Consider the following 23,114-nt stretch of genomic DNA (forward strand, 5'->3'; position numbering starts at 1 on the left):
CTCGAGCATTAAAAAAAAAAAAAAAAAAAAAAAATGCTGATGCTATCTGCAAAGGGAAAGAGAAAAATCTATAAGCACCCAGAGGATCCAAGACCTGTACTGAAAGCCTGTAAAAGCAGCACGCAGATATCTGAAGGCTGGGCAGCCCAAACAACACAGTGAATTACTGTGTCAGTGGATGTGGGGACACCCACACCCAATGCCTTCCCTCACTTCTGTTCAGGCACATGGTCCTTCAGCCCAACCCAACCAAACTCTGGAAACACCATAAAAGAGCAACAACTCCAACCCAGATATGCAGTCTCCAGAGGTCTGAGTAAGATCTCAAGCATTTGGGGAAGGATTCCCAATGCCACTGGGCATGGCCGTCAGCCTGCTCCCACCGGGAACTGCAGTTGATTTCCTAATGTCTTCAAAAGGTGAAGAGTCAGGACAAGCCTGAGTGTGGTTGAAAATCTCAGCTACAGGGACAGAGAAGCATCAGACCACAGAGCAGTCAGCATTCATACCGGTTATGAAATGAAACAAGGGCTTCACGTCCTGCCCAGTCACATCAGGGCTGTTGAGTAATGAGCTAACGCTATTGCCACCTCTCCAAACTCTCATCCTTTCCACACGAGCAGGAATTTGCCCACACACAGAAGTGCTGAGGTTACCTGGACTCCTACTCTTCCAAGCGGGTTGAAAACAAGACCTTACATTATCCACATCTCCACCTGCTGAAGGGTTTAACTGCTCAGAGGCCCCATCTCCTACTTACAGTTCAGTGTCTACAATGACATCTGGCTTCTCCAGAGTTTGTCGTCTCCTCTGGATGGCATCCACAATCTTTTTCCTGGGGCCCAGTGGGATATTGATGCTCTTCAGGTCATTGTCTGAACATAGCATGAGGGCCTCCAAGTCAATCTTTTCCTTCTTCAGGATGGAGATGAACTCAAACATGTGCAGGGAAGCCAGAAAAGTCTCCAGGGGGCTGGTGTCTGGTTCGTCATCGTCGTCCAAGCCCAGCTCCACCTCATCCCAGGGCAGCTCCTCCGCGTTCCTCTCCTGCAGGCTGTTGGCACTGCCAATGCTGTCGTTGAGACTTGGCGAGCGCTGCAGGCGGCTCCGCAGTTTGACGCCCATCCCGTCTGTGTTGTCTTCTCCCAGCGTGCCCCCGTCCTCCCGGCCGATCCCAAAAAGCCCACTGCTGACGTAGTTGCGCCGGAACACCATGGTGCCCAGCCCGGGGCGGTTGAACAGGGACTCGTGGCCAGAGTCGGTGCTGACTTCTGAGTGGGCCGAGTCCATGTGCAAGCCCGGGTCACTTATGGCACGGGAGACGGTGTCTTCATCCGTGAGGAACATGTCTCTGATGTTACGGCGAGTCCACTCCTTGGGGCTGGCGTACGTGCCCTGCTTCACAAACATGACGTCGTTGCCCAGCTGCAGGCCGGACAGAGACCTCACACTCTTCCTCCCATCCTCGTAGATCTTGAATGTCCCGTCCATCTGCTTCTTCTTCTCTAGTTTCTTTTGTATTTTCGTCTTTCCCTTGGCTGTGCCGTGGATGGTGGCTTGTGAATATGGCAGAGAGGTCACCATAGACATGTGCTGGAACTTCTTGCTTAAGGTGCTGCTTGAATAGCTGGAAAAGCTCATGGTGTCTGAATTATCCGACATCTCCTTTCTGTACCGTTTCTCCATCCTTTCGTGGTGCTTCTTCTGCAGCTTCACACAGTCCTTAATCCTCCTCTCCGCGTCCCGAAAGGCCTTGTCCTTCAGTTTGCTCACCAGCTTGGGGTTGAGGCTGCTCTGCTTGGCAGCAATAGAGTCCAGGTACCGCACACACTCCATGTGCCCCTTCATGGCTGCCATGTCCAGCGGGGTGTGGTAGTCGTTGTCCAGGCACCAGATGTTGGCCCCAAAGGAGATGAGGAAGGAAAGGCAGTTCAGGTGGCCGTTGGCTGCTGCCAGGTGGAGAGGGGTGTTCCCCCAGATGTCACATTTGTCTGGATCACCCCTAGACAGCAAGAAAAACAACCAGTTAGCATTTGGGCACAGCTGATAGACTCTGCTGGGATATTCCCAGCTGTGCAGGGGCAAATCAGTACCATGAAGTGCTGACTCCTTGAAATGTGAAGCTACACTCTTCTGACCCCCACAGCTTAATTTTAAAGGGGTCTTCTGGAGGGGTGTACCACTGACATGGAATCATTTTGCCTGACATGCAAATCTGTGGCAATTCCCGTGACCTGAATTTAGGTTGCAGGAAAAATATGCTCCTGCATTAAAACAACTTTTGGAGAGAGGCAAGACAGCTTCTGAATAGCCCAGAACTGAAATGTGGGGCTGATTCCAGCTCAGGCCTAACAATATTTTATTGTTATAAAATATCAAAGCTCAAATGTCCTTTTAAGTTCTAGTCAGATTCTATCTTCAGATCTTGGCTTCATTCACATTCTGCAGAGGGGTCTCCCAAAATGGCTCTCTGTACCCCACATCCTGGGTGGGACACCCTGGGGTCCCACCATCACATTAGCACCACAGTGGTTCTGAAACCCACCACCTGCTGCACCTTCCCACCCTCCTGTTCCTGGGGAAATTTGGGGCTCAAGGAGCCCGTTGGCAGTAGGGAATAAGAGTGAATTTGCTGACATTGGCCTTGGCATAGGGGTTTTGTGGGGGATTTTGCTGTACTGTGCTTGGTCTCGGTTGCACGGCTTGGAGCACATTGGTATTAGCACATCCTGAGAATCCAGTTTCAGAGAAAGTAGAGATTAGGTTTCTGCACTCCTCAAGAGCTGGGCACTCGACTACTGCCATTAGCATCTCTTCTCACACCGTGCCAGCCCCTGCCTCAGCAAGCTGCTGACAGGACACAACCGCTTGCCCACGTCTCCTGCCTTCCGTGACAGGAGGGACACAAACCTGGGATTCAAGGGAAGTCTCTCCTCCTGACATTCCTCTGTATTTGTGTTGGGGTGAAACAAGAGACAGTTCACACCCCTGCTGGCACCAGCCTTCTCCTGAGCATGTGCTAATGATATGCAGCCAGCAGCAGTATCTGTCAACAAGGCACTCTCCCTCCGTGCACATGGATAAGGGAAAGCCTTTTATTAAGTCTCTGCAGCTCCACCACCCTCAAAAGCTACTCCTGTGGGCAGCAGGGCCCTGGCAGAGCTCTGGCTCAGCAGAGCTCCTGCCCATTTCTGTGCCACCCTTTTGATGAGCTCCAGAGGAACCGAGCACTGTTTCTCCACCACAGAGACCTCAGCTCCAATCCATGGTGACACCAGGAGTGCAGAAGGCAAATCATAGAATATTTAGTGTTGGAAGTGACCCACAAGGATCATCAAGTCCAGCTCCTGAAATGCACACTTGAGACCTTCAGCCTGTGTTACTTAACTCCTTGCTGCTTTAGAATCTGTGTCAGCAAGAGCTGGGAGCAGCAGAGGCCAGAAACCTCTTCCAAATACCACGTGCTCTGTGCTGTGGCTTGTCTCACTTCAAAGGATCTGAAAACTACTCCAGAAGAAGAACAGGAGGTTGCAGGAGCAGAGGGACCTCTTTCCCCTGCTGCTTTGCACCTTCTTCACTAGTGCCAACACACAAGCCCCAGGAACAGCCTTATTCAGCACATTCACCCCCACACTGAAGGCAGGGACCCCACTGCCCACCTGGGACCCTGCTGTCCAGGGAACAGCAGAGCCAGAGCAGAGCCACCCAGCCGGTGTAATACCAAGCTGACAATCCTCAGGCTGTTCAGAAATGTCCAGAGATTAAACTGGAGATTATTTGGACCCAGAGCAAGAGCTTCCTGCCTGTATTCCCTGAGAGCTGCTACAAGGTGCACTCAGCTTTCCCTGTGGGAACATGAGCAGTAACTCCACCATCCACATGTTTTAACAACATTTACAGAAACTTTGTAAGTACAACCTTGAGCCCTCTGGCAAATTCAGCAAGTTGGTCAAAAGGTTCAGAACTGTGTAAGGGCCAAAAAGACCCACAAACCCTGCAGGACTTCTGTAGCCAGAGCCTTTGACACCTCTCATAGAAGCAGAGAAGGGCTTCGAAGATGGGTGATGAGAAGGAGGGCAGGAGATCACAGGGTTGAGGAGCCATGAAGCCAAAAAAGGAGAGGAAGGAGCTGCCAGTGCTCCAGCAATGCTGAGTTTCAAGGAGTGGTAACTCCCCAGCCCTTGCCTCTACCCTCGTAGTGACATGTCCAGGCTGGGAAATGCATGGGGAGGATAAATATTTGATGAATTGCAAGAGAGGAATAAATTATTGATGGAGCTGGATTTAAAGAGCCAGTGAAACTGGAACTGCTGGTGCTGGCAGTGGGACTGGAGCGCGTGAAGGGCTGTTGGTTTGTTTATATGTGCTCTGAATGGGCCTGACATGTGGGCCGGTGAGCCAGGGCACCATGAGGGTCCCGACATGTACTTGGACTCGTGATGTGGACAGTGACTGAGCAGTGGACTCACTGCAAATAGTTTTGCTCCTCAAGCCAAGTGTGTGGATGCTCAAACTGTAAAGTGCATCTTGGAGCCTATTCTTGTGTCTGTCCAGTTCAGGGGGCAGAGGGAAAATCCAGGCAGGTCTTGGGGGATTCGTATTTGAAGGTCTCCTTTCATCAGAGAGTAAGTGAGGGGAAAGAGCAGCAAAACCAGCTTTCTTTGGACATTTCCAGTGTCTAGAAACAAGAGTATGAGAGCAAAAATTAGTTATCTCAGTGCCTTTGCCCTATAAATGTCTGCCGCAGGCGCTAAAAATGCATCGGAAGGAAAGAAGAATGGTGACTTGCAAAGTAGGGATGTTTGATCCAGCTCAGATAATAAACATGAGGCCCTCCCTCTGGCAGGTGTCTGTCTGAGCAAAACTTCACCTCCGGGGCGCTGCACATGAGGAGATGCTGACTGCAGGGTCCACTAAGTGGGAACGTATTTTAATAACAGGTGTAAAGTGTAGCACTTCTCGACTTCAAGGCGTTTTCGAGTGCTGAGTCAACTGTAATAATCATTATTAAAAACACTGTTAATTGGGCCCCTTAGGTGGACGTGTGCATCTCCTGAGTCACTGTGTTTGCACCATGACATGCACGCTCACTCCCTTCCTGCTGGTTTTCCCCCTCCACTTCTCCCATGGGATCCCAATTAGCCGGGGAATCCAGTGGCACTTACATATGTTCTTCCCTGGCTGCGTGTGTGGAGTTCCTCTAATAGCAATAGTCTGGCTCACCCTTGGCTCATGGGTGTGTGTGAGGAATTGGGCCGTGGGACTGGGAGCCAGCTGGTAGCAGCATGTCTCTGGCTCCCATAAAATGTTTTTAGATAGAGGAAGAGGGGAAAAAAAAGTAATTTGTGGCTTGAGGAACAATCCTCACTACTTTCAGCCCAGTCAGTCAAGGCAATGACCCAAGCAAGGCATAGAAATGAGCAGAAAAGATGAGGTTTTGGACTCAGAGCAGAGCTTTGGGTTCTGTATCCCAAGTTTTGCCCAGGTGGTGGTAGGTCAAGAATTCAGCTATTCCCTAAGTTCAGATCCCCAAAAATCCAGCACAGATGAGGGTCATCTCAGGACTCTCTGCCTCTTGTCCCAGCAAACAGCCAGGCTGGCAGTAACTGTGACTGGTGATTGTTAGTGCTGTGGCAGTGCCCAGGGGCACGTCTGCTGGCTCAGCACCATGCCCAGGGCTCACCTCACTGAGCAGACAGCTCAGGTGCCGGAAGCAATGGAGCTGCAAGAATGCTCCACCCTGCTCCTTCACCTTCCTGGCTGGTCATTGCCCAGGGGAAGGTCCCCACCAACACAGACACGCCGCTCCAGCCCTGTGGTGTGCAGAGGATGCACATCACCTTCACGTGCCTTGCTGCAACCTCCGCTGCAATCCTACCCCAGCCGGGGTGACGGGATGCCCTGAAGCAGCCTGGCTGATGTCAGGAGCCACCGTCACCCCCAGCCCACAGCTGAGCCACTTGTCCCCTCTGCCACTGACATCCAAAGCATCCATGACCCCCGTCTTTGTAAGAAGGGAGACTGAGGAGCACCTCTGCAAAGGAATGCTGGGTGGTAAAGCTGAGCGTGGACCTGCAGACACATCCTCACCTCTCCTGTGGTCAAAGACAAAGAAGTCCTGGTTGTTCCCCTTCAAGGCCCCCAGAACTGCAGCTAACTGGAGCTGGGCTGGTGCCCAGCACTGCCCCGGCAGGTCATAACGAACCGTGCTGAAGAATTACTGCCTCTGAAAAGCTGCAGTGCTAAATGCCAGCTAGCCTGCTTCTTCCCAGCCATCATGTTAATTGAGTTTGTTTTCCTCGCTGGAGCCCAGCCAGGAGGAAGAAAAAGGCTTTTTGTGTGGCAGACAAGAAGGATGAGCCGCTGCTGATCCCTCTGTCCCAAAGCCTCCCTCCATCCCCTTGCAAAGGGGGCACAGAGGCACAAACACATCACCAGCTGCTATGGATAGAGCAATAAGCTGCTTCATTACCCTTTCCCTGTGCATTGAGGCAACAAGTTTTACTCAAGGATCTATCAACTGATTTATTATATTTTCTTTGCCCCTCTCCATTTCAGCCCAGCACCACAATCTGCTGAACACAGCATATGGATGAGTCTCCTCCACTGATGACAGAACCTAGGTAACCCCAAGTGTCCATCAGCCCAGCATGACCATCAGAGCCATAATTTTGGCCCCCTTAGCCCCCTCCCACAGCCCTTCTTTCTCTGGCTGCCTCTGGACACCCTCACTAGGACATTTCATACAGCCTGGCCCCAGCACTCAATCTCCTGGCTTGTTTGGGCACAGGTACCATTGCCCAGTTCTGGCAAGGAGATTTTGGTGTTTCTTAATGCCTTGGGACTCTCCCATCACTCTCTGTACTTTGGCATCCCCCTGGAACCCAGCTGGAGGCTCACCAGCCCCCTCAGACCCTGAAGCTGCTTCCCACCTCATTCCTGCATGGAGCCAGCCCAGCTCCCAAGCCTCCACTCCATGCCATGGTCCCACACTCCCCTACCTCACAGTGCCAGGCTCTCAGTACCAAAGGAGGAATATTTTCGCTGAAGAGGCCAGAGAGAAATTCCCTGACATTTTGGGATACTGAGGAATCCTTCCTCTTGCCTCCCAGTTGTGATAGTGCAGGTGTGATAGTAACATACAACACAGCATTACATTTCATCTCTGAACAAGACTCGAACACCGTGGCACATCCTCCTAAGCACTGAGGGCAGAAAATTACAGGGTTCTGCTCTCAGGCTCTCCTGGGTCCTGTGCAATTTCACCTCTCTGGCACCCCTGTCCCCAGGCTGGGGCTTTCCCACCTCTCCTGCTCCAGGAAGCAGGGACATGCCTGCCTCCATGCCGAGCACTTTGCTGGTCTCTGTGTGGCCCTGGGCAAGGATCTGACACATGGAGATGAATGCACGGATACAAACACATCCTGCAGTCCCACAGCTGCACGCTTTGCTACACTATCCATCATGTAAAGGGCACTGGGCTTTTGCCAGGCTATTTTCCTTGTCAGGAACAAATGTATATTAGGCTGTTAATTAAACAGCAGCCAAGCTGCACTCAGACACGACTGAGCCCACAAGGACCTTTTAATCCAATGTGGATTTATAAAAGGGGCCCGTCCATGAAAAAGCAGCCCTTGGGCTTTGTGGGGTGGCAGAAACTGCTGGCTTGGATGGGGGTTGACAGGGCAGGCAATGGTGCTGCAGGATGCCCTGTGATGTAGGTTAAGGAGATACAGTGATATGAAGAGGTTACAAAGTCAGTCTGAACGGCTTTGCCTTTCTGGAGGAGTGTTCATTCACAGCATGGGCCTTTCAGATCAACTTTTTGGCCATCAAAGAGTCTTTGGAACCATTTCTACTTCAGGATCTCATGCCCAGAGCTCTCCTGCCCTTGTCTCTCTGTCCCTGGATGGCAATTCCCCTCCCAGCAGGTTCTCAAGGAAAATTTCTGCTGGGCACAATCTCTCCTGGGAGGTGCACAGTGAGCCACACAGCCCCCACCCAGGGAAGCATCACAGGACTCTCAGCCCAGGACCATCTTGGAATGCTCCAAGCGATGTCTTGCTCTGTCCCTCCTGGACTCTGAAATATTCTTTTCCTGACCACACTCCTATTGCATCAGGTGCTCAAGGACTTCTCAAAACAACTCTATACACAGCCTTTCTGACCCCAGGATCTGAGAGGAAATGCTTTATAACTGAAGGACAGCAATGGGTGGAGGAGCTCTGCCTTTGAGTGCAGCTATGGAGCTGGATGAAGGTTTTATACGAGAAAACCAGAGTTTCAGGAGATGCTGAGAGCCCAGGAACAGGCACAGTGGAGATGTGAATGACCAAATACAAGAGCTGCTAACACAGCCCACATTGGATACAGAAAGTCCCTGGATGGGAGCTGACAGCCCCACCAAGCCCTGGCCCAACATGGAGAAGCAAAGCCCTTCCAAGGATGCATGATGAACATCCAGGCTGCTGCTGACCTCCCTCAGCACTATTCCTCAATATTAGAAACGCATGAATCAAAATCAGCACTGCCACCAGTCTCTCAACCTTGGGTGCCTTTAGGTAAGGTGCTCAGAAAAGCCACCAGAGTGGAAGGAAGCGCTGGCATGTGGGTTTGGTAAGAACAGGAGGGCCATGTACTGTTCAAGAGTAGTTCCTCTAACACCAGGGTGTAAATCCTACCAGTCTGACAAGTCTCCTCAGTCCCACTCCCTCCTCTCCACCACATCCACTCTTACAGAGCCAGAAACCCCAAGATTTAGCAGCCGAGGGTGAGGTACAGAGAGACACACCAGCATTGAGCAACCCCTGTGGGGGAGACTGGGCTTAAAGAAATCTGCTCTTGGAAAACCTGCTCCTAAATTTCCTGGGCTCCAGGTGCACAACAGGCTGCCCGGGGGTCACCTACTGAGACCTTGCTTCGGGTAAAACAGACAGGGGTCACCCACTGCCAGCAGGCACTGTGCACATCTCTCTGTGAGCATTCTTGGGACAGAAGGAGCAGTTATTCTCTCTGCCCCCTCATTTAAAAGGGCTTTTTTCATGTCAGTGCCCCGATGTGCTTGTGTTTACAGGATGTGTAAAGGACCATGAAGCACTTGTAGGGGGGACACATCCTCACCAGGGGAGCTGCAAACAGGGCTGGGGGCAGGAGTGGTTATAGGGTCAGAGGAGCTGGGAAAGCAGAGAGAGGTTATCAGGAGCACTGGATTAGACTCAAAGCACCACAAGCAGAGAAAAATAACGGTGGGGAGGACAGGAGCAGGGGTGTTATGGACAGAATGCATAATTTTTGGGGGCACACTGACCTGAGTAGGGAAGGGGGAAAGATGGGAGTCCCGGCTATTCCACCCCCCAGACCAGCACCGTGCACTCGCCCACACTCACCCCCTGCTGACAATGAGGCGCAGGGCGTCCAGGTTGCCGTGGTAGGCAGCCCATAGGGTCGGGGTCATGCCATCCTCGTCCGGTGAGTTCAGGTCCTTCTTGGTGGCTTCCTTCAGCAGGTCCAGGTAGCCGTCCCGGGCGGCCCGGTGGTACTGGTCATTCATGGTGCAGAGCAGTCCCCGGGCGAGCACATGGGCGCCCAGGGGGTTCAGGGGACGGGCATGGGTGTGAGGCAGGGGGAGCTGCCAGGAGGGCCCCGCTCGCCTCGCACAGCTCCGCAGTACCAGGACACCTGAGAAGTCCCGGCCGGCGAGGCAGGAGCTGTTCCAAGCTCAGCCAGCCAGGCTCTACAGCGCTTCCCCTGGGTCCTAAGCATCCTCCGGCCCCGACGGCTCTTTGTAACACACACCAGCTCCACGGCGCATTAAAAGCTCCAGTTAAGCAGCATCACTTCGTCGGGCTCAGCCCAGAACTTGGGCACAGGGTCACGCAGTGACAACTCGCCAAGTCTGCACGTCCCCAAAGCAGAGCAGGCTGCCAGAAAGGCTCATAGGTTGTATCCTGCCTGATACCCCTCCATGCCCCTCTCCATAACTACCCCATCTCAAGGGAGGGGCAGCAGCAGCCACAGGAGGAGTGAGTCTCTATCTATCTATCTGTCTATCTATCTATCTATCTATCTATCTATCTATCTATCTATCTATCTATCTAATCTATCTAATCTATCTATCTATCTATCCATATATAAATCCCTAGTGCCACTAGGAAGATAACAGCAGAGCCAGTCACTATCCCTGTCCCCCTTCTACCCTGCCTATACCCACAGAATTCTGCTTCCCAGGGAATTGCACAACAAACTGCACAACAGGAATCCTTGATAAACCAAAGAAACTTGTATAGGCTGGGAAAATCCCCTTCCTCACCTTGTTTTCCTCTCTGGAGAGTAAAACAACACCAAGCCCACTCCCATCTGTAATTCGGTGTTTCACTGTGAGTGCATGGGGGTGCAGTGTCTGGCCTCTGGTGTCTTTTATGCTGACACAGAATTCCTGGCTGGGTGAGACCCTCGGGGAGCTGGACAACCCCAGGCAATGCCTCCAGCGCAGTATTCCCGGGCCCCGGGCACCCTCTGCTGTCGGGAAAGATCGAGGCAAGCCTGGATGTTGACCAAAGCACACAGTTGTCCCAGCACCCAAAGGTGAATTGGTGAATTGTATCCCCTGGGACATGCTGTTGTGGGGGAGCAATTTCCTGCTGCTCCCTTGTTCATTTTGCCTGTCATGTCCTGACTCTGGGAATGGGAGATCTCCGGGGCTGGAAAAAATGCCCCAGGACAGGAGGGTGGCCCTAAAGCAGTGCCAGGTGCACCCACACAAGCTGCAGTGGTTAACCCCTGGGTGACAGACACGGAGTGACTGTCCTGGCTGCCTGGGGACACCTGTAAGTGCCCCAGGCAGGGTCTGCTGCTCCCTGCAGGGTTTGCTCACCTTGGCAGGTTTGCTTGTGCCAGCTCAGCCTCCCCAGTTGAGTCCTGATGGATGTAGTAGCCACGGAGGTATTTTTTGCCGGGATCCTTCCAGGTGAAAAAGCAGCACAGTAACGTCTGCAATTCATTACCGAGGTTATTTAATGATTCTCGTGTTATTATTAATTAAGTTTGTTCTGCTGTTGTCGTGGAACCAGTGTTCTAAGGTCGCTGCCGGGGGACTGGGAGCATTGCCGGAGGCAGTAAACACTCTTTCCTCTGTTACTGGCTGTTAAGGACAAAAGAGGGAGGATAAACCAGTGCATTTAGCCCGAGGGGCCTCTGAACCTCTGCCTTCTGCAAAACATCATTATCCACTCAGTTTTACTTCAGAGAGGCCTGGGCTTCCCCTGGGAGAGGCTACAGACTGAGGAAAGTTCAACCACTCATCCCAAAAGGAAGCCCTAAGGATCAGCAGGGCAGACCCAGTGCTGGTGGCAGCCGGCTGGTGGCAGCACGGGAGGGATTCATGGAGATCTGATCCTGAGCTCTCCTTCACCATCCCACGCAGCTCAGTTTGGTGCTGCCCCTGCAGTGCTCAAAGGAGCGGGGTGGTGAGCAGGCAGGAACAGGACTAAGAAAACACACAGCAAGCAGCCTCTGTGCTGGGTCCTAGAGGGGGAAAGCGATAGGGACATCTCCAAAAGAGGCATTTTCAGGGATTAAAACTCATCCCCATCCACTGAGAACTGCCCTGGGTCCCCCCATCTCCTCCATGAAACATAAGCTGGGGAGAAAGAGACCTTGAGCAGAAGCTCTCACCTCACCTGGCAAAAACTTGAATCCCATCTGCACTGTGGTTTATAACATGACTTCCTCCTTGGAAGGAGTTAAGCTTCTGAGAAAGGGACAGAGAAAGGTGGTCCCACCCTGAAAAATCAAAGGCGGTGCGTCAGCAAAGTCAAAGAACACGAATTACAGTCCCCAAATCCTGCCCTGCTCTAGTGCTCAGCCTTCCTCATTGTTGCCATCATGGGTGGGAAAGGATTACATTACCCTTGGCACTGAACAGATGCAAATTTCTTCCTTTTTCCTCAAAAACGCTCCAGGCCTAGAGCAGATTGATTTGAATAAGACAGGGCGAGGCACAATATTTATTGTGCTCAGTTAAGCAGAAAGCCAAGCACCACATCATCAGCAAAGATAAGTTCGTCATCTAAACCATCTTCTCTCAAGGGAAGAGATCTCATGGACGCAGGGAGATGGGTTTGATGGGGTGGCTTTGCTCTCTGGTGACACTGACCCTGCGACCGAGCGGTCCATGCCATACTTAGCAGTGTTGTCAACTCATGCTCTCATTGGGTAAATAACCCTTATCTCCTCGTCTTTGTCCAGCTTCCCCAAAATCAGCTATTGCACAAAATGCATCACATGAGTTTCTCTGAGAAGCCCACGAAGCCCTGCTGTCAGCTCCAGACATGGTATAAATCACAGAGACATCCCAACGGGTATAAATTCTTCGACTGACCAAGCTGCAGCTGCAGGGAAACTTCTCAGCCTGGCAAGAGCAGAGATTTGGATCCCAGGCAGCAAAACAGGTTGGTGAAATGGCTTTGTTTCAGCCTTTTCATTGAGAGTCAATGAACTTCCAAACTTGGCAAGGGCAAGGGGCTTTAGAGGGTGTGACAGCAGAGAGAACTCACGCCCTTCTTGCAGGAACTGGTAAAAATTATGACGTGATGGTCCAAAGATTCTGGGGTTTCTTACCTTTTTCTTGGCCTGTTCTTCAGCCAGGAAGTATAACAACTTCTTGGAATGTCTAGTATTTGGCATTTAGAAATCAAAACCACACTGGCCATTTGCCCCAGGATATTTGATCCCGTGAGCACTTTTTGGTGCTTTTCCGGTATCTTGCATCAATAAACACGTAAATGTGATATGTGACCAATTAGAAATGCTTTGCTAAACTGACCTGGGATCTCCCCGAGCAAAAGCATCTTAAGCAACAGCAGCCTTCAGGCAACCAGGAAAGGAAAGGTTGAGAATGAGCTCATCCCTTGTCTTGCAGTCCCTGTCTCAGCTTTCCCTGTTCCTCTGATATGTCCTCTCCTCCTCATCACGTGTCCTGCTTTGGTCCAGCCCTGGACTGTTCCAAATGAAGTGGCACCTCTCATTCATGGGACTCTCCTCCCAACAGCATTGACCCTCAGACAGAGCATTGGCTGAACCATGACCGAAGAGCCCAGGCGGAAGGACAGCGAGACCGGGCACCCCAACTCCAGCATGGGCTGCGGACACAAGGACGACAAAGCCAGCCTGGCTTTGAGCCAGATAGCATCTTTCAGCCACCAGGCCCCCTCCACTCCTGCCTCCAAGGAAGTGTGGAAAAAGGGCGGCCGCATGTTCTCCATCCTGCTGGCCGTGCACTTGGCCCTGCTGGCCTGCACGCTGGTGAGCAGCGGGGCCTTTGAGAAGATCGCCGTGCACGACTACGATGTGTTCTTCCTGCTGACTGTCATGATGCTCATAGTCATCATATGGATCATCTTCTACCTCGCTGGCACCTCCCGGTGCCCAGGTGCCATCCTGTGCAAGGACTCCCACGCTGGGCCCATCTGGCTGAGAGGTAGGAGCTCTCGGGGGCTGGGGTTGGAGGGGAGGTACAGGGTGGAGAGTTCATGGGAGCATCAGTTATTACAAAGGAAGCAGCAACCATGTGGGCACAGCCTCCTCCTGCTCTGGGGCATGGCACCATGCCCTGCTTCAGGTCAGCTCCTGCTCCCTCCACTGGATTCACTGCCAGGTCTCCCTGTATCCACAAGGGCTCTTGGTAATTTACACCAGGATCCTTCCCAGCCTAAGATCCTTCTCAGCTTTTGCCAGAGCTGTTAACCCCAGAGTACAGGGTTGATTGAAAATCCATTCCAGCCAAAATTATTGTACGATTCTGTTGGTGCTGGGAAAGGAGAAACAGTGGTAGAAGCAAAACCCCTCCATGACAACAGTTCCTCATCTTCCTCTCATCTATCTGCATTAGCCCATGTGTTCACATATCTGTCCAACCACAGATATTTCTGTTCCTCAACAGGAGGCCTGATTCTATTTGCCATTTTCAGCCTTGTCATGGACGTGTTCAAAATAGGATATTACTCAAGCTTCTACAGCTGCCTGTCTGCAATCAAAATCATCTACCCCATCGTGCAGGCAATATTCGTGGTCGTCCAGGTGAGATGGTTCTGCTCAGTCTCAGGGAGGAGTAGAGAGACACAGGCACCAGTGGAAGAGCTCTGATCTCATGGACATAGTTCAACTGCCCCCACAGCAAATGCAGAGGCTTAACTCAGCCCCACCCAGCCCACATCTTCTCCCTCCCTGGGGCAACTCACTTCAAGGCATTGATTTAAATTTGTTCCTGTCCTGTGACATTCTGGCTTGTCACAAACTCTAAGCAGCCCCCATCCAGCCAGGTCTCCTTTTCCATGAAGAACAGAGGAGGAGAAGGACAGTCAGGGCAGGGGTTGCCTTACAGTTTGAGGTCCTGCACAGAGGACCACCTGCTCTGGGACAGTGCTAAGAAGGGAAGAGGTCAGACAGGGACAATTTAGACAGGAACAGGGAGTGGCCATGGGCAAACAATGGCAATGTGAGCAAAGAAAGAACATTCAGCAAATTGCCAGGATTATGGGCTCCTAGGCTGGGCCCAGATGGACACAAGCAAAAGAGGCTCCTCTCTCAGGATGATGTGCTTTGCTTTCTTGTTTTGCTGGAAATAACTCCTTTTCTTGCCCCTGCCAGACGTACTTCCTGTGGGTCTCTGCCAAAGACTGCATCCACGTGCACCTGAATGTTACCAGGTGAGCACTGCTGCTCTTTGAACCCCACTGGCCCAGGAGATCTGAGCCACCACAAACTTTCTCTCTCACACAGCTAAGATGCAACAAGGAGATAATCTCATCTCTGTTAATGCTGCCCAAAACTAAACCTGATCAGTGGCTCCAGCTGGCCTTGGATCCCAGCTCAAACAGTTGAGGTTAATGACCTGTGCATATATCAGGGTTGGGATTCAGTTCAAGAATACAAGCATTACTCAAAGCAGATTAAATAAATAATTATCATTAAATAAAGTTATTCATAGCTGACTTTTGCTCCCCTGGAAAAGATAATGATTCAGTGGGCAAACCTCAGGCTAAAATAAGATCTAGTCCACTTTTGCAAGACTGGAGACCAATCCAGATCTATTAATTCACTATTGAGAAGCTCTTCTAAAACCAACAACAGGAACCAGGCTTTGCAAATTCTCATGAACAAGGATAAAAAGTAGGAAGGGAGGAGAGTGAGGGCAGCAAAGCAAGGGTCAGGATGGGAGCAACATGGCCTAGAGCCACTGCTTTAATCTCAAGAACCTTCTCCTCCTTCTGTAGGTGTGGCTTGATGCTGACACTGACTACAAACCTGGCGGTGTGGATGTCAGCAGTGACAGACGAGTCTGTTCACAAAGCACATTCAAAGCTGAAGAAGAACATGACAGAGGAACTCTTCAGGTGGTTCCTGAGAGGTAATCCGGCCATTTGTGAAGTCACCTGGTCCAGGGAGGGAGCAAGTCAGGTTTTATCCCTTTTTGGAGGGTCTGTGTAGAGCTGGAGGTGCCTTTGGCAGAGCTGGTATGTTAAAAGCCAGGTCTGAATGTTCGCTTCTTAACCTGTATCACAGAGGAGTCAGAAAGGTGGAAGACCGTGTACAAATGGGGTGGCAATGAAGAAGGGAAGGGGGGAAAAAAAGGGAGATTTAACCTGCCAATTAGATTCTTAAAAAAGAACATGGGCACCAGAAAGCTGAGGTTGAAGTGTCCTTGTTTTCAAAGTGGTCACAATATTCTTTTGTCATTGGTCTTGTTTTTCACTGACCCTGAGCATCCAGCTCTTCAGGGCTGCTAATGAGTGTTGCCTCCTTGTTTTAATTCCTCTGCATCTGTCTGCTTTTATCTTGTTTCAGTGGGAATGAGAAGTAGCTCAGTTGACCAATGCAATTGCAACAGCCAAATCTGCCAGATCTTCAAGAATGGCTACTTTTGGCTGTACCCCTTTAACATTGAGTACAGTCTCTTTGCCTCTGCCATGGTCTATGTCATGTGGAAGAACGTTGGACGCTTCATAGACCACCACTCCCACCACATTCAACGCCTGAAGTTCAGGCTCTTCCGAAGGACCTTCTTTGTAGGCATCATGTTGGGCCTCGTCACTCTGGTGAGTGGTCTGGGAGTCCTCATTCTTTATGAGGTGCAGGTAAACTCCAACACCGAGTCCAGCAAGAAGAGCCAAGCACTCACCATGTACTACATCTTCAACATCGTTTGTCTGAGCCTGATGTCTCTTGTCTGCATTGGTGGCTCTGTCATCTACCGCTTTGACAAGAGGGACATGGACCGGCACAAGAACCCCACCAGGACCCTGGACGTGGCCCTGCTGATGGGGGCAGCCCTGGGACAATACGCCATTTCCTACTACTCCATTGTGGCCATCGTGGCCAGCACACCAAGGGACGCTATCAGCGCGCTCAACCTCACCTACGCCCTCCTGATGATCGCCCAGCACACCTTCCAGAACATCTTCATCATCGAAGGCCTCCACCGGCAGCCCCCCAAGGAAGACTACAAGCATGACTGCCACCAGAAGGATCTCTACGGGCTCACCTTTGTCAACATCAACGCGGTGTCCCTCCGAGTGCCCGACACTGGCAGCACCTTGGCCCCTGGCGCTGCCTCTGGCACTGAAGCCGTGTGTCCTTCTGACCTCGTGCGGTCCCTCACCGCCCCCAGGGAGATGAACTGGAGGAGGAAGTTCTTGAGGGAGATCTCCATGTTCCTCCTACTGAGCAATGTCATAGTGAGTACATGCAGAGAGAAGGGGGGAGGGAGAGGGGAGCAAGCACAAGGGAGAAGGGTCTGTGAAGGAAAGGATGTGCCTCATGGAAAAACAGTCCTTTCTGTGCCTCTGCTGTACAGAGAGCACACTTAGTTATATTTATAAGTTGTCATTCCTTTGTCTCCTAAAAAAAAAGAGCAACTGCCCTGAAGTTAAGATGTTTTAGGCTACACTAATAGACCTGTTAGTTATTGCCAGAATGTCAGACACAAGAGGTGGGTACAAGAGAAGAATCGGTTTCAGTATTTTTACTATGTATCAGTGGATATGTAGAATAGCTTATTGAAAGCAATAAAATACATTAAGCCCTTCCCTTCACCCCCAGAGAAAGGATGTAAAGTGACAAATACCTGGGGTGAAATCTTGGTTTTCCTGAGGAATGGCAGTGCATCTCTTCTCAAAACTCAGGCTTAAGAGCCCAGCCGCTGATCCCAGTTGCTGTTAAGAGAAACTGGTCACTGACAGCCTCAGCTGGGGTTTCATGAGCACTCAGGGGACTGCAGTTTCCTGCCAAAGGAATGTACGATTACAGCTGCATCTCCAAAGAAGCCAAGCATATTATGTCTCTAGACACCAAGTCCCCAGCTAGTCAGTCACATCCTGTCCTCACACTGATTTCACACAGAAACTCACAGAGGATGAGCTGACAACCCCCATGCAAGCAGGCACATGGGCTGGCTGGGCTTCTGAGCCAAACATCCTGGCCTGGAGAGACCAAGCTGCTCCCAGCTCAGCCTTTCCCACATTTGTTCCATCCACGGAGCTGGCACAGGCCAGGTCCATGCTAACACACCACACACTCAAGCTCTTACCCAGTGAGTGCTTCAGCCCATGGTCCAAGCCTGTCTCTGAGCGTGAATCAAGACTGGTCTTAGGGTACAGCATTAGACTGTACTTGATCTTGATGCAGAGACTGGCTCCTGGCCCAGGTCCCGTGCTCGGAAGGTCGCTCCTTTCCCGCCCCTGGGTAGCTGTGGTTGCAGGTGCTTTGCTGTGCCTCACACGTTTCTCACCGTGGTGTTATTCCCATTTCCTCCAACAGCTCTGGATCATGCCAGCGTTTGGTGCCCGGCCACAGTTTGACAACGACACAGAACTGAACTTCTATGGCGATTCCATGTGGCCGGCCATCGTGGACATTTGCCTGCCCTTTGGAATCTTCTACCGAATGCACGCAGTGGCCAGTTTGCTGGAGGTCTACATCGTGTCCTAAAGAACTCCCTCACAAGGAAGTGTTCCTCAAGCAACCCACCTTCTTCCTACCCCAGGGCTGGGAGACTGCCCAGATGTCCCGAGGGGTCTCCAGCAGTGTTGGGGCATTTATGAACTGTCAGTGAAGATCATCCAAACATAGTCCAGATTTTATTTTTGCTACTTGTGTGTGGATGTGCCTGTGTGTGTCTGAAGTTCTTAAAACTTCAAACAGATAAAAAAAAGGAAGGTGTCCAAAACAGGATCATGGTGATTAACCTCAGTTCATGCAGAGACTCACCTTCCTTTGTAAAGCCTGTTCACTCCATGCCGCTGATGAATTCTCCAGAGGGTGCTCATCACTCTTGGGCAGTTAGATCCTGCCTGTGCACAGAGATCCAGAGGGTACGAGAGGCTGACACAGGCCTGGAAGGCACAGAAAGGGAAAGCACTTCATCTCCTGGTACGGCCAGTCGGAAATCACTCCCCTGCAGAGATGTGAAAAACAAACTGGTGACCGCCAAAGGCTTTGGGAATCATTTTAATCTTTCCTCTCTGTATCGCCCGTGGATATGGGCCCTCTTGACCCTTCCCTGTACCAGTCCCTGCTGTTTTCCTTCCTCTCCAGGGAGGCATCACTGCAGCCTCCTCTTCTTAAGGAGAGCTCTGTGTGTGGTCCTGGGCTGGCCCTGATATGGGATTGCTCTAGCACACTTTCCTTCTCAGCTTTCCTGAATCAGGGCTCAATAATCATAAAGATGATGTGGGCAATACAGTCTGGGGGATGATAAAGAGATTTTTTTTTTCTCTCTCTCTCTTTTTTTTTTAAATAGATAATGATTTTTTAAAAAATATGAACATTTTTGTACGCACAGTTATTTATTGATTTTCACTGTAACACTGAACTCCTGAAGGGACCCTACAACACAGAAGGCAATGCAATGCCGTGGCCACTTTGATCTCCCATGCCCTGAAGGGATGCTGGTGCTGCACCCTCAAGCCTGTGTGTGCTTTGAGGCTGTGAGCACAGCCCAGCACCCAGACCCTGGGGCCCTGCCTGCAGCCCTCCATGAACCACTGTATGATTGAGGGGGCTTTCAGAGCAGGAATCCTGGGCTTCAGGAAGTTGAAATGGGCCCCTCTGCTGTACCCAGCATCCAAGAAGAGCCTCAGAAAGCCCACGCTGCCAGGTCAGGAGGGTGATGCCAAAATGGCACAGCTGAGCTCTGCCTGCATCCTGAGACATGAGGGTTTAACTGTTCCAATAAAGGGCTTATTGTTCCATCAGAGTTTATCATTCCAACAAAAAACACTACAGAGGTGGCAGTAATCATCAAGCCCTCTCCTACGGACGTGTGTTCATCTGCCAGAGGGAAAACAATAAATGGAAATCATGGTACTTGAAACGGAGTGGTGCAATTTTCCACCTGACAGCCCGAGCTGACGCGTTTCAAACCACCTTCCCCTCCAAACCCCGATCACCAAACCAGCAGGGACCAGTGCCTCTGGCTGGTCTGACACCACTGTACCTGCCTGCCAGCAGCCTTTCCCTGGGGTGGGTAGAAGAGGGGGTAAACCCCAGTTCGCCCTGCCCCCAGAGGGTTGCACCGATCCAGCATCTCCGGGTGGGACAATTCTTCCCGTGACCAGCCCAGAGGTCTCTCCCAGCCCCACTGGCGCTGGAAAGGCCTGGTTCTATTTTTACCATTGATCTGGTAAAGATAAAATCTCTCTCTAGAAACTTCACCTTTCGTAAAACAAAAGCCTTATTATTCTGTGGCTCCCACAGCTGAAATTAAGTCAGAAAAGAGACGCAAACGGCGCACAGACGTCAGTCCCACGTACAGCCCAACACATTGTCTGAGCCCCAAGCTGCTGAGCTCACACAGGGGAAGAAAACACTTTTAATCACCTACTCTCTTCCTGGGGGGCACACCAGGTTTCCTCCTACGTGCTCTTCTTGGTGCCTGGCCCCAGGTTCCCAGGGATGGGTGCACTGGGTCAAGCAGGGTAGACTTTGAACTGCTCTATTGTCCTGGACAGGGACTGTAGGGGCACTTCTGGGGCTAAATAAACTCAGGATGTGTGTATGGAGAACTCCCAGACAGCCCAAGCAGCACTGGTAGAAGCAATAACCCCAGTCAACCGCTCCAGGGTGGTAGGTCAGCTGGAACCACAACATTCAACCACAAACAATCATATTGGGGTAAACCAACATGCTCTGGGGACAGTATAAGCTCTGCAAGGATCCCTGGCTAACCTAAGGCATCTCCAGGCTGCAAGTGTGGGGATGGCAGAGTTTCCAGCCAAGGGCTGAGTTGTTCTTCTGCCCTCCAGCCACAAAAACACATCTTGGGACAGGCAGTAGACTGTGAAACAGAGAGTGAATCCTATCTATATACCCAGAAAAGGGGTATATAGATATAGGGGGATAGAGATAGATAGGTAGATAGATAGACAGACAGACAGAGGGCAAGTCAGAACACACAAGTCCAAAAAACGAAAAAGAAAAAACCCAAAGCCTAAAAATCCAAACCCTAAGAAAACTCTAGTGTAAACCTTCGTGTGCTCAAGGATCGTTTTCTAGAAGGTATCAGGTCATGGCCAGTTAATGTGCAAAGGGATGGAGAATCAGCCAAACATCCCTGGGCAACTCCTCAGCACAGCCAGTATCCCAGGCATGTCCCCCAAACCCGGGTACACCCCTGGAGCAGGCACTGTCACATCCTAACCGCATGGATCCATGCCCTTCCCTGGGACTCTGCACTCCAGGTGAGGCATCACTGCCCCCTTCCCTTCAGACCTGGGGCACAGCTCCTCACAGCCCAGCTAGAGAGTGGGATGTCTCTCCCTGATGGAGAGTTTGTGGATTGGAAGAACACCCTGAACACAGAATACCTGAGTAACACAAAGGCATCCCACTTGGTCCTTTGTACACGTCCTTGTGACAGATCCCTGTGGAAAAGCACTGCTGGTAGATCATCTGTGCCTGGAAGGAGGGAAACTGAGGCATGGAAGCTGGGTGAACAGAAAGGCTTTGTCAGAGCAGAGAATGAGGCTTGGCCCCAAGGCCACCAGCAGCATCCTGCTGACTGCTCCTGCCACTGCACCATTATGGAGCAGAGATCCCATCCAGAGCAGGGGATGGGAAATGGGATAGTGATGCGCCTCAGGGTGACTGTTTAAATGGCAGTCACTACAAATGAAGAGCTACAGAAAGCAAAGGGCTGTCTTGGGGCTCTCCTGTCTTGCCAAGGGCTCCCAGTCTCACTGGCCTTGGTATAAAATCTACCTTGGTCTCCCAGGGATCTGAGGACCAGCTGTGCCACAGGGCTTTGGTGGAGACATGAACCAGTAAAAGTCACTCCTCAGGGGATGCCAGGGTTAAGAGCTCAGCTCTGGTTAAACTTAAGGAGCCCCAGCCCCAGGACTTGAGACACTGTGTGAGGGTCAAAAAGGTCCTGATTCAGACCCTGACCTGAGGCACACAGGGCCAGAGCCAGCAAGGGAGAGCAGCAAGAAGGAGAAGAGACAGAGCAGGAGAGCAGAAATCACTGCTCAGAAAAGGGAAGGCCACAGCCAGGGCCAGAACTGAGGCATCATCCCACTGCTCACTTCTTAATCATCTGTTATTTCAGGGCGAGATTTGTTTTATTAGAGAAAGAAAAAAATAACAATACACTTTTTATCTGGGTGATTTTCCCTGAGGTGTGTCAGGGACAGGGGAGGAATCCAAGATAATTATTATCTGTCAGTGCAGCAGATGGAAAGTGGATGGATTGAGAAGGTCACAAGGCTGGAAATGAGGGATGGGATTGCAGCACAAGGCAAGGTGCAGCCTGTGAGCAGGGTCAGGGTGTTCCAAGAGCCAGGGCAGGAGGAGGCACTTCCCAGGGAGCAAGACAGTGGTCCTTAGAAAAGAGGAGGTGTCAGGAGGTCGAAGGGACCTTCACCAAGGGCCAGCAGGGAAAACACAAAGCCACACTCACGAGTGGAGCCAGCACACACCCACAGAGCCCATCAGAGGGGCCGGAGGGACGGAGCTGGGGCGGTGCAGCACAGCTCCCCCTCACCCGTTTTGGATGAGGCTGCTCTTTGCAGTCACCCCAGAAGTCTCTCACTCACCACCCCCACAGGAGACGTCACCGACGGTTATCGGCGGCGAAGGAAGGGCGTGGGCTGGCCAGGGAGATGTGAGGGTACGGCCTTCCTCGGGTGGCCTTTGGGCAAACACGGCGGCTGGGCACCCACCTCCTTCCTCCCGGGTCCTGTTTACAGATCCGCTTGGCCCAGCCTGGGTGTTAGGACTGCTAAGTGCACAGATAACACCATTAATAAGCACACACTGGTGATAGCAGAGGGGCAAACATCACTCCTAACGTTTGCCAGCTTTCTCCCAGCCTCTGAGTAAAGGCAGCTTCGCCAGGGGAGTGATTTCTGCCATCGATCCAGTTGGTTCAACTCATCCTCTCCCCTCCCTGCCCCTCTCCTGCACATTTGCTTACTCAATGACTTGGTTAAACTTTTGTCAATACTTTCCAATTAAACAGCTGCTACTCTTCAAAGTAAAGACCAAATTAGGAGGATTAACCAGTCTCCCAGGGCTTTACAACCTCTCTGCATCCAATTTTAGCTCCAAGGCCAGGATAAGGCAAGTCAGGCTAGGAAGGATCTCTCATCTCTGCAGCACAGATGCACAGTGACATTGGAAAAGCCACTGGGGCCAAGCAGGCACTAACATTTTATTTCAGGCCCATCTTAGAAGGAAAAAAGCTCCAATTTCACCCAATCTTCAGGATACATTCCAGACTCCTGGCCTCCATTTCCCAGTTCTGCATGGTCACCCCAATTTAGGACCACAACACTGAAAAATAGCAGGTTTGTTAATGTCTTGTACAGAAATCACTGGCTTTGGTCAACAAAGAGACCACCAAATAGCTTTTGGGAGGTTCCAGTTCCATGCTGAGCTCTAGAACAGAGTCCAGAGGAGAGCCAGGCACCTGAAGGATCTCAATTGCACTCAGGGCATCCCAGAACATGAAAGCAAGAGAGCAAAGACATCCAAGCAAATTGTCCAAGCAGGCTGTGAGATGCTGGTGCTTTGGGGGAAGGCAGAGCAAATCTAGCCATGGGTACTCATGAACACCTGCC

General features: G+C 51.4%; 2 protein-coding genes across 2 annotated transcripts; one reads left to right on the forward strand and one right to left on the reverse strand.

The window, feature by feature from the left end:
- Window positions 1–717: 717 nt before the first annotated feature.
- Window positions 718–11,984, reverse strand: USH1G (USH1 protein network component sans). Its single transcript, XM_051798104.1, has 4 exons — window positions 11,679–11,984; window positions 10,874–10,989; window positions 9,387–9,858; window positions 718–2,002 (listed from the first exon to the last, which is right to left on the reverse strand). The coding sequence occupies exons 3-4, from the start codon at window positions 9,548–9,550 to the stop codon at window positions 757–759; spliced, it is 1,410 nt and encodes a 469-aa protein (XP_051654064.1). The 5' UTR covers window positions 9,551–9,858; window positions 10,874–10,989; window positions 11,679–11,984; the 3' UTR covers window positions 718–756.
- Window positions 11,985–12,304: 320 nt separating this feature from the next.
- OTOP2 (otopetrin 2) lies at window positions 12,305–18,739 on the forward strand. Its single transcript, XM_051798092.1, has 7 exons — window positions 12,305–12,449; window positions 13,049–13,477; window positions 13,940–14,076; window positions 14,647–14,705; window positions 15,273–15,406; window positions 15,844–16,733; window positions 17,815–18,739. Exons 2-7 carry the CDS (start codon window positions 13,081–13,083, stop codon window positions 17,983–17,985), a joined length of 1,788 nt encoding a protein of 595 aa, XP_051654052.1. The 5' UTR covers window positions 12,305–12,449; window positions 13,049–13,080; the 3' UTR covers window positions 17,986–18,739.
- The last annotated feature ends 4,375 nt before the right edge of the window (window positions 18,740–23,114 follow it).

Source organism: Manacus candei, unplaced genomic scaffold (assembly GCF_025592945.1).
Source record: "Manacus candei isolate 608988 ecotype Guabito, Panama unplaced genomic scaffold, ASM2559294v1 h1tg000047l, whole genome shotgun sequence".
In the NCBI taxonomy this organism is placed as follows: Eukaryota; Metazoa; Chordata; class Aves; order Passeriformes; family Pipridae; genus Manacus; species Manacus candei.